This window comes from Hippocampus bargibanti, linkage group LG04, assembly GCF_051943395.1.
Source record: "Hippocampus bargibanti isolate YZ-2025 linkage group LG04, ASM5194339v1, whole genome shotgun sequence".
Classification (NCBI taxonomy): domain Eukaryota; kingdom Metazoa; phylum Chordata; class Actinopteri; order Syngnathiformes; family Syngnathidae; genus Hippocampus; species Hippocampus bargibanti.
Window position 1 is genome coordinate 24,867,637 of NC_142737.1, and position 11,645 is coordinate 24,879,281.

At 39.9% G+C, this 11,645-nt stretch overlaps 1 protein-coding gene across 1 annotated transcript in view; it reads left to right on the top strand.

Moving 5' to 3' along the window:
* Window positions 1–11,645, top strand: part of kat6a (K(lysine) acetyltransferase 6A) — a 47,546-nt gene that overhangs the window by 16,909 nt on the left and 18,992 nt on the right. The window contains exons 3-4 of the mRNA XM_088994828.1: window positions 7,110–7,218; window positions 9,430–9,545. Of these exons, the coding sequence (XP_088850954.1) occupies window positions 7,110–7,218; window positions 9,430–9,545 (225 nt within the window). The remainder of the gene's footprint in view (window positions 1–7,109; window positions 7,219–9,429; window positions 9,546–11,645) is intronic.

The following is an 11,645-nucleotide window of genomic DNA, read 5'->3' on the forward strand; positions in this document are numbered from 1 at the left end:
CATTAGGGATATATAAATGGGGCCGATACGACCAGTCAGACTTTAGTTAGCTGACGAAGCCTATTGGATAGGAGGCGAAACGTCCGAAACCTTCACTTTTGTACAGATGACGGCTGAAGAAACCTTCTCATTGATGGACCACTCCTGTACGACTGAGAGCTTACACAGACATGTTTGTCATAATGTAAAAGTAGGGATATGTTGACATATTAACTCATTCACTGCCACATGAGCAAAATGTGTCTATTCCAGTGCCAGGGTTTTCGGTATTGTCACTCAGATTCCAGGACCCACCGAATACAGTGTTTTAGGACTCCATAAACATTCAATGCAGCATAAGAAACCTTCGACTCTCTTCTTTCTTTCATCAGGAAAAAAGTTGATTCCTAAATTATATGGGTCTGGCGTTATATGAGCTTGAAATTAGGGCTGCTGTCCAGAGTTTTATCGGCACCCCAGCAAGAAAAACTAAAACCCGAACAAATTTGGGAATGGCGCTCTACGTCATAATTTAATTCCTGAATAAATTCAAGAATGGCTGCGAATGATTTAAATGCTGAACCAGAGATGCCCTGAACCAAATGCCCCGGAAAGCTGTGTTGCTGGCTAAGTTTGTTTACTTCCGTGCAGTTTGCCCGTTTGGCAGTGAAAGGGTGAAATGTCAGGAATGACTGAGGCGTGGATCTCTCTCGACTCTTCCTTCTGTGCTGAATGCATGATCCTGTTTTCTTCATTCCACTTTTTTCCATAGAAATTACATTGTTTAATGAAGATGGAGGTTACTGATTCGCTGTGGCGACCCCTTGAAGGGAAAAGCCGAAAGGAAAAGAAGAGGAGAATGATGTTGTTAAGCTTCTGTCAGGCTTCCTTTTTAAAAGATAAAAGAACCATTATTCACACCGATTTACAGCAACAAAATTATGAAAAGGAGAAGTAGAAGAACAAAAAGTATATAAATTCATTCATTTATCCTCATAGGGTCGTGGGGGTCCTTTAGTCAGCTGTCATCAGGCAGTTGGGTGGGACACCCTGAACCGGTCGCCACCCAATCGCAGGGTACACAGAGATGAACAATCAGCCTGCCATTCATGTTTTGGGAGAAAAACACACACAGAGGCCCAGAGAGAACATGCAAAGTCCACACAGGGAGACCGGAGCGGAGATTTAACCACCATCTGTGCTGTGAGGTCAAAGCGCTAACCACTGGACCATTGGGCTGCCCGCTTAGTATATAGATTCTTAACTATCAATATAAGCACATTAAAAATGGGTGAATGGGGGGGAGTCCATGTTTTCAAGTTTATGCTCACAAGGTGACACTAATTTATTTGTAAATGGATTTTTCATGAGGTCCAGTACTGTATCCACTCCGTTGTTTTCGACATTGCATGAAACATATAAATAGAGAATACAATAATTTGCATATCATGTTCATTCTATATTTAATTGAATACACCACAAAGAACACACTAGATCAGGCATTGGCAAACTACGGCCCGCGGGCCACATACGGCCCGTTAGGCTTTTTAATCCGGCCCGCCGAACCTGCCCAAATTATAGTAAAAACTGTCTGAAACTCATGACAAAAAGTTAGCGGACAACAGGGCAGATAACTGAAAAGTTGCCTGCCCTATTTTTCACGAATTGAAGCACAATGAAACGACTAATCACATTAAAAAACATTGTCGTCACATGGGGATCGTCATCAACTCGAAAACAAGACTTCGTGAATATTCAGCGCAAGTCTTAGAACGTAAACTATAGCTATATGCTGTGGAATCTTTGTAAAATACGCTCAGTCAAAGTCATTTGAAGTGATTTTATAAATTATGGACATAACTTGTCCGGAGGCGTCGGTTGTCCTTTAATGCTTTAGGTAGTTAGTTTAATGCTTTAGGTTTAGTATTTCCGGCCCAAACACTCCCTCCAAAGGCCCCTCTGTCAAATTTTAAAACCCAATGCGGCCCGCGAGTCAAAAAGTTTGCCCACCTCTGTACTAGATGTTGAAACATGCTTTTTGCGATTTATGGCAATCCATGAAATTAAGAGTCACATATTAAAATTTTCACAAAACAAAGGTTTCGCTGTTTCATCATTAATTAGCTTTTGTTTGTTGTGCATGGAACTAAATATAAATTGAAAATGATTTGCAGGTCATTGTATTCTGTTTTAATGATTAACAAAATGTCCCAACTTAATTAGAAGAGTGTTTTTGTAGTCCACATACCATAGTATCACCTTGCGCGTCCAATTCACCCCCTTTTTTTCCTCCGCGATTATTTACAACCCTCGAAATGTTGACCTTGTTTTACTGACACCCGCTCACAATGCCGCTCTCACCATGTGCTGGGGTGGTTGTGTTAGAGGGTTGGGTTAGTAGAGGCTGAGTCTGAAGAAAATGAACCCAATAAATTAAGCTCCTGCCTCCTTTCTCCTCCCTGCCAGGACCTGCTCGCTGCCCCTACCTCGACAGCCATGCAAGTACAGACATTTCTAAAGCAGCATTGGAAGAGCCAACTCTGTTTTCATCTTCATTTCAACCCTGAAAGGGTTATTTTGAATTGCTGAATTCATCATTTAGAATTAAAAATCCACATTTTATCTTCGTATTGCACAGTTGGCAAGATTAGGGATGTACCGCTCGGCCTGTTTTTCACACAATGTTTCGGTACCTGAGGGACACAAGCTAGTTTCTTATTGTGCCGGTCCCTATATCGATGAATATAGAGGGTTGTGTCAGGAAGGGCATCCGACGTAAAAGCTTGGCCAAAAAAAAAACATGTGAATCAAACCTCTGAAGATGGAGCATATTGATTCACTGTGGGGACCCCTGAAGGAAAAAGCCAAAAGGAAACGAAGAAGTTTAAGTACCTGATCACTCGCTGATCCAGAGTACTGATTTGATAATGTCCTTTGTTTTACGATTGTGTATAAAATGGGTGGAATTAAGTATTTTCCCCCAACAAACAAACTTATTAAAAACAGTATAGTTTCTTCAAATATTACACCTTTTATTGTGTGTCCTTATTAGCTGAACGTGCAATGATACATCGATTAAATACCTTTTAAAAAATAAAATAAAATTGTGCAAATGATCTAAATTTCAGATTTTTAACATTAAAACATTTTCTCATCATAGATTTCTGTCATTCTCAATAAGATTCTGTACAAGTCATGGGGAAGAGGTGGTGGGGTGTCTTGAAGATATTTTTTTTTCTTCAAAACAAAATCTAAGATTAAACATTACTGATTTTTAAAAAAGGCACAAATTGCACCTGTTAGTGAAAAATGGGCAATCATGGTCGGATGATCAGTTTAATATCGTCAATGCTTATATCAAGATACCAATGTGAGAAATATATACCGCCCAGTCTGAATGTAAACACCCCCTTATTAACCCTTTACTGCCTGAATTATTTTCTAGTTAGAAAAAAAAAATCAAAAGAGAGCCATGTCCAAAAAAATTGAAAATAAGTCTATGGTAGGACTTCTTAGACTTTGTGTTTATTCTATATAGGGAACGGAGATGATCTGCAAGATCTACTCCCCCATCGACTCATTATACCTCTTCACAATATCGGGAATGGGAACTTCTATAACCTCTCTACCTTTGCTGTCAAAGCGACTGACAGTAGACAGAGGATTTGCCTTCGCAAAGGTTGACACTATATTTACTATTTTGTTGTCAAACCAGTGTACTAATGTCACCTCAGAGGCATCTTTCACCAGTATTTTTTCGTCAAAGGAGCCTCTGCCTCTTTTCATGAGCTGCTTGTCAGCAGTCTGGCTCTTGTTGCTTCCAACCAATCGATTGAGTCTCACTGTGCCACAACACCAGATTTTTCTTGTTGCTAAATGTTGCAGTAATGGGATGGAGGTAAACCAATTATCAAAATACAGTAAATGATTATTACCTGGTTGGATGTTTTGAGACAAATGAAGCACAATATTTGAGCTTGCTTTCAGATCAGGAACCGTGGAATCACTGACTGGGTTTATCTTTCCTGTATATGGAATGAAGTCGTACATGTCGCCATCATAGCCTACCAGCACAAACAACTTGAACCCCCATTTCTTTGGTTTATTTGGTAGATACCGCTTGAGTGTAGATCGACCTTTATAGGGTACAATTTGTTCAGCATCAGGGTACAATTTGTTCATCAACGCTGTGATTTGGGTAATTCTTGAAACTTCTGTCTCAGGTGATTTATCATTGGCCTTACTTTGTGCAGGGGATCATAATTTTGGCTTCCTCGAGTTCCTTGTTTTGTGTTGTCTGCTATATGCAAGTTTCTTTTTATAATTTCAAAGTGATTCCTTGACATACATTCTGCAGCATAATCACTTAGTGGTGATAGTTTTCGAGCCCAGTGCATCCAAGTGTTTGGTAATTTTGAGATTGAGAAATAAAATATCAATCCCAGCCACTTCTCAAACTCTTCTTTGGTGGGACACAGGGGCTTATTGATGTCATTTTGCATTGCATATAGGTTCGACTGTTCAACAATAATAGCCATAATTTTTTCATCAAAAATCTTTTGAAAGTATTTCAATGGTGATAGAAGTTCATCAATGCAACAGTCTGCCTCAACAAACATGTGGTAGTCAGTGTTTTCCCCCACTTGCATCGGACAACTGTTTCAGAACCTCTCTCTTCTGGAACCGTCCTTGACGACTTGTTCCAGGTATTCTCTCAGTTGTTTGGACATCACCTTCTTCTGAATCATCTATTTCATTCTCATCAGGATCTGGAAGGATATACATGGGTATTTTAGAAAAAAAAGTATTGACCTCCGTTTCAATAATGTTGAGCATGCAAAGCTCTGAGGTACACCTATTAGTGGAAAAAGCACAATTCACTTACAATTATTCGCATCGGGTACCAAGTCAGGATCAACAATATCATCATTTATCAGATGTCTCGGACTCACTTTCCACATCAGCTACAATGTTGACTGGAGGATTTTTATGTTGTTTTGCTCTTCCATAGAATGATTTGGTCCTCATGAGATCTGTGTTGATATTGTTAGCAGAGTAAATATGCTGTAATAATTCTTAGCAAATAAGTGTTTCACTACATGCTGCATGTGCCACATGTTGTACATCATGAAAATAGCGTTAGCACGCCGAATGTTCCAAATTCGGGACACTACTTATTTTTAATATTTCTTGGTAAATAAACAAGTTAGCGTTAGTTTATGCATTTCAGTATCAAGGTAAACCTCTTCTGAATAGCTCATAAAATAGTTACAACATATACTTTCATCCATGATGAAAAATAGAAGGTGCTTTAAAGATGGAGGAGAGCACGTTGTGTTGCGCATGGAGATGATGTCACTGACGCTCTTAAAGGTAAAGCTGCACATAACCTCTTTTAAAGGGGCATGTAACTTGTGCTGCATCAGTTCCAATCACCACTTGAACTGCTACCTTTCATTTTCTCGATCTATAAGCATTTATCTTTAGTGTACCGAATTTGGCACAATCATCTAAAGGGTTAATACCAATTGATTCATTGGCATTTCCTTAAAAGGCACATTTTAATATACAATGGACCCCCGTGGACAGACATTTCGGAATTTTGGATTATCTACAACACAGGTGTCAAAGTCAAGGCCCGCGGGCCAAATCTGGCCCGCCACATCATTTTTTTCGGCCCGTGGAAGCAAATCAAACTTGCAAAATTCCATGATGCTTGCTAAAATCCTAACCAAAATTTCATATTTTTGGATGTAAACCACAATAACAGTCATTCTTCTTGACTTCAGATTTGAAAACTAGTTATTCATTAATTTGTTGTGCACTCTATATGTAATATGTGGAGGGGATTCAACATTCTAATGGCTTCCCCAAATTCATAACGGCCCTCGAGAGGAAACCGTAACTACAATGTGGCCAGCGGCAAACAATTACTTTGACACCCCTGATCTACAACATAATTGATACACATTGATGTCTTTTTTATATGGGATTACAGTTAAAGTTGGAGTAGCAGAGTGTTTTGTATTTATTATTCGGGTGGGATGAAATCAGTGTTCACAACTCGTTTTCAGACAAAATTGACCTATGTTACTCATTCACTCCTTTGCTCTTTTTGTAATATGACACTGTTGTGTTTGCTGTTGCCTGAAACAAGAATAAAATTTAATACAATGGAGAAGGGATGTGGTGACAGTCTTACAATACTTGGCAGTTCGAATCTGATTGTTGGTGTTGATAAATAAAAGAACTGCATGTCTCTAGTGGCAGACTAAATCGAGGTCTGATCTCCTTCAGAATGTCCTCTTTGACCTGTGTACAAGGCTGGAAATGGGTGTTCAGGTAATGTAAGGTTTTTTTAGACATTTGTACTCTCAAAAAAAAATAGCATTTCTTCAAATGGATGTTTCTCAACAGTGTTGAATTGCTGCATTTCTTTGGTTATAAAACAGGTAATCCGAACTGTGAGCAAATGGCTGACCCTACATGCCGTGTTTTTTATTTCCATATGAAGTAAGTGGGCGGGCGAGGTGGTTGAGTTTCAAATGGATTTGTAGGTTCCTCATGTTGCAACATAATGGCTGTTTGATGTGAGCATTCCACTATGTGTTCATCTGCCTTGAATCCAAAATATTTCCACTGTGGCATTAGATGTGGAACTAATTATTTTTGGATCCCCCAACTTTCTTTAATTGCAAAACGTTTTCTTCATGTGTGCCAGTTCTTTCTCCATGCTTTGACACTGTTCATGTCATCTTGTGTGTATGTATGTGCGTGCACACGTGAGTCCCTCCTTCCAACTTATTTGAGGAGAGTGAGAATTAAGTTCAACTGAATGTTGATGATGTATCTCAACAAACATGTAAAAGATCATTTATCTAGTCCAGAAAAAAAACTACCACCCCTATCTACCGTTTGTTTATTTATTTTATTCATTTCATTTAGGGAACAGTAAGTTGACACAGTAATTTTGACTGGCCTTCATATAAGCTCGTGAATTAAAGAAGTCGTTGATGTTGACGAAAACATTCAGCCACCCTCATCCACATAGGGCTTTGTTACACTGCTACAGGTATATTGACCCTGTAATGTGGACCTCCTGATTTGACTTTCTCCATCTTTCCTTCTAGCCGGTGGCTGAACCCATCCCTATTTGTAGCTTCTGTTTGGGGACCAAGGAGCAGAATCGTGATAAGAAGCCTGAGGAGCTCATCTCCTGTGCAGATTGTGGCAACAGTGGTGAGTGTGTTTAAAATGTGTGTGTGTGTGTGTGTGTGTGTGTGTGTGTGTGTGTGTGTGTGTGTGTGTGTGCGTGCGTGCGTGCGTGTGTGTGTGTGTGTGCGTGCGTGCGCACACGGTTGAAAAGGAGAGGCCAGACAATGAGTTATCCCAAACCCGCATTCGGGGGTAGGCAAAAGAAAAATTATTTATATATATATATATATATATAAGTCTCGTTATATCGATATCGGTTATATCGATAGTACCGCTTATTACGATACTATTTCTATGAAAGCAAGGAGAAAATTACATGCGCGCAGGGTCGGATATATCGATAGTCCCGGTTATATCGATATTTTTTTGGACTCCCGAGAATATCGATATAACGAGACTTTACTGTTTATATATATATATATACCGCAACACACATATATGCAAACACACATTGGTACCTCGGTTCTCGAACGCCTCACAGTTCGAACAAATCGGAGTTCGAACAAAATATTCGAGATATTCTTGCTTCGTAGTTCGAACCAATCGGTGTTCGAACGGCAATACGACGCGTGAGTACGTACGCGAGGGTGGGGTTCTGAGCGGCATACGGATGTATCGCTCTCTCCGTGACCAACTGCAAAACGTGCTGCGTTTTGCTCTAGCGTTTAATATAGGTGTACGAAGAGTTTTAGCCCCTAATCATGCCTCTAAAGAAAGTGCTGCTTAAAGTGACAAAAGAAAAGTAGTGCATACAACTATTGCATTTAAGAAAGAAACAATCGCAAAATATGAAGGAGGTGTGCGAGTGTCTGATCTGGCTAGGGAATACAGCATGGCGAAATCTACGATCAGTACGATATTAAAGAATAAGGAGGCTGTGAAATCTAGTGATGTGACTGTAGGAGTGAGAGCAAGTGTCATTGGATAGATATTTTAAGAGAAAAGAACATCCTGTCGCCGAGTCATCTGTAGCGGTCACGTTCCGAGCGAGAGTGACAACTCTTCACAAATAAAAGAAAACACAGCGAGTAAGAAGGCAGGGGGTGATCCGACCCGCTTACTACGGCAAAGAGCAAATGGCACACGAGGGTGCAATCCCGGAAGATGACATAAATTTACGGGATGCAGGGAAAATACCTCGGACCGGATACACTCGCGCATCGATGGACGAGTCCAGGTACGGTGGTGAGGTGAGTCAATCATCTGGCATTGACGGGGTGATCGCGAACCATATAAATGCCCCGTGTCCGCGATTAGAGAATTGACAGCAGGTGGAGAACGGCCGGGAGAGGCAGCCTCACACGCGCGTGCGACTGCGTGCAGCTTACTTACGCAGAACAAGAGTGCCGTCACTTCATTCAAACAAGCGCTCAGTCAACTCTTGCAATTAGATTATATTTTCAATACATAGTCTACAAGTAAAGGAGTTTCCTGTATCGCACACTAGGGCATGTTTGGAAATACTCTCAGAGCGCACATTTACTCCAAATGTTCAAAAACTCAAGCGGTGCACAAATCTCTCTCTCTCTCTCTCTCTCTCTCTCTCTCTCTCTCTCTCTCTCTCTCTCTCTCTCTCTCTCTCCCCCCTCTCTCTCTCTGTCTTCCCCCATTCCCCCGCTCTCACTCAGTGTCTGTAGATAAACTGACAGACAGACTGTCTTGTATAGAGCAATAGGAAAGAAGTTCAGGGAGTAGTGAAAACGGATGTTTTGCACAAGCTGAAGACTAAATAGCACAGTTGTATTTCAATTTTGATGTGATTTTTTTTTTCAATAATTAGCACATAAAAAGCCTATTTCACAGCTCTCAAAACATTGCCATGGCTGTTTTTCAAAGGCATGATTGACATTTATTTACCTCCGTATTCACGATGAAAGTGTTAAAAGATGAAGTGGAACAACATACACAGATATTTCTCTGACATTTCCATTTCATCCACGGTAGAACCAATATGGAATCTGCCTGTGACCATTGTTGCTCAACAATATATTCTCAAGTTGATACAGCGAGATCGTGTAGCCCTTTCATCTGTAGCAGATCTGGTTTCTCACTGGCTGCTCATCAAGCATGTCAGCATGTCATTTATTCAAATGCTTCACGGGTACATCGTGAGCATTTGTGGAATGTTTCAACTCCCGTTTGCCTTTCCCTCACTCCTCCGATGATTTAAGCGGGTCACTCCTGTCACAAAACAATGACGTACATGTTTCTGCATGCGTTTCTGCTTGTCTGCAGGCCACCCGTCCTGTCTCAAGTTCTCCCCAGAACTCACGGTGAGAGTCAAGGCACTGTGGTGGCAGTGCATCGAATGCAAAACCTGCAGTAGCTGTCAGGATCAAGGAAAGAATGCGGTGAGTGGATCAGCGGAGAAGTGACACATGAACAGCGCCTGTTCTTTTTTAATAGCCAGATCGAGATGATGGTTGACATATCTGTCGTTTTCAGATTGTACTATTTTTGTCCGCTTGCCTTCATTGTTATTCAAATCTATGAAGTGAGATATCACTGTAAATCAGACACCCAATTGCTTCTTAATGTTTTTTTTTAAATCTTATACGAGGTGTACACATCAAGAAGAAAATGACACATTTTAATGAGTAAACGACCTGAAACTGTCATATTTCAAATCAAAATATCCAGCTCAATTAAATAATGAACCAGAGCTGCAGAATATTGGCTGCTATAAATTCGGAATTTCTCCAATGGGAGGCAAATAACGGTTTTGTTCTCTTATTTCCACTTATTTAATTTGTCTATCCATGACAGCATTTCACCGTGTATATTTAAAAATGTTCAGGTTGATTTTGTAACCAAACATTATTAGGACAGTGTCACAAAAATAACTTTGCTGCTGTGAATTGTGAATTTCTCCAGTGTGCGACCAGTGAAGGTTAGCTAATCTAATCTAATCTAATCTAAAAATGTTACAGTTGGAGAAAAAATGATTTGAACCACTTGGTACTTCTTTTTTCATAATTTATGGTTTCGTTAATCTTATCATTATCATCTAAATCACAAGAGTTAACAGAGTCTGCATTAACTGATACTGTACAAAGAGGTGTTTTGAACACAACATTTCACCATTCACGGGACACAGAGGAAAAACTAATGGAACCCTTGCATTTAAACTGGTTGATCATTTTTTTCTGTTGTTTACAAAACTGATGTCTGCATTAAATTTATCTCTCAAGGTTATGCCACAGCATCTCACTTGAATTGAAGTTTGGACTTTATTTATAATAGGGATAGGTTTTGATCCGATTTTAAAGATCGTGCTTACTTTACCATATTGCTGATTGTTCCGGTGCCTTAACTTGATTCTTCTTGGTAGTATTTTTATTTTGTTTAGAAAAACACTACAAAACCAAAACATTAGATTTTTTTTCTTGATTAATGTACGTGTCAACTACAATGGCATTGATGTTGTAGTGGGCGATATAACAATATTAGGCCGCGATGGACTTTAGTAAGTTGACAACCTCATATAGCCGAAAGATCATTAAATAGTCCATAAGGCACATTCTATCCACATTAGCTCTATTTGCGCTCAGAGCTGTTGATGTGCACCAACCAATCACATCATGCACAGTCCCCAGGGTAGTGGATGTCCTTCCTCCCTGTTTGTTCGTATATAGTGGGAAGCCATGTCTTCAAGCCAAAGCAAAACAGTTGATCCAGAAAATAAACCTCCATCTATATCACATTACATCAGAAAGTGCTTCAGAATGAATGACTCTCTGTGTCAGTGTTTTCATGTTAGTTGTTATTTAGTTTTTTTTTGTTCTTTTGACTTGAAGCCGCGAGAGTGGCTGCCTTTCCAGCAGCTCATGTATTTAGTTTTTCTACTTTCATTCCTTTCATAACTTTGCTGCTGTGAAATGTAAATTTCTCTACTGCAGGACTAATAAAGGCAAATCCAATCCAATAGTGCACGGAGGAAAAGGTGCTAGCCAAAGTTAAATGCAAAGTTTACAGAGACTCCATCCGGACACTGAATGGCATTACACTGAACCTATTGAATGACTTGTAGACACAGCTCTCAGAACACTACCCAAGAGCCAAAAAATGGAGATGGCACACATGGCAGGCAGTGGCTGCCGTAAGATCCAAGCTAATGTAGCTCTCAGTAACACATGAAGGGAGCATGAAAAAAAGCAAGCGCCAGAAAGACGTAACTTGGGCAGTGACTTATCTTGGAAAAGACATGACTGCTATCAAAAAGTTGGAACAAGAAATTTAAAAAACTGCTCAAAGTGGTAGAACGGGTTATGTGCCCAGCCACAAGTATTTTTCCAGCATTCCCATTCCGAAATTCTCTACTCCGAAAAAAATCTGAAAATATGTGTTTATGTGCTATTATTTTGCGTTGACTATGTTTTACCCAGTCATCCGAAATTTGAGACGGTTGACGTCCTTCTTCCACCTAATGTAAATACTGAAATAATTATGTC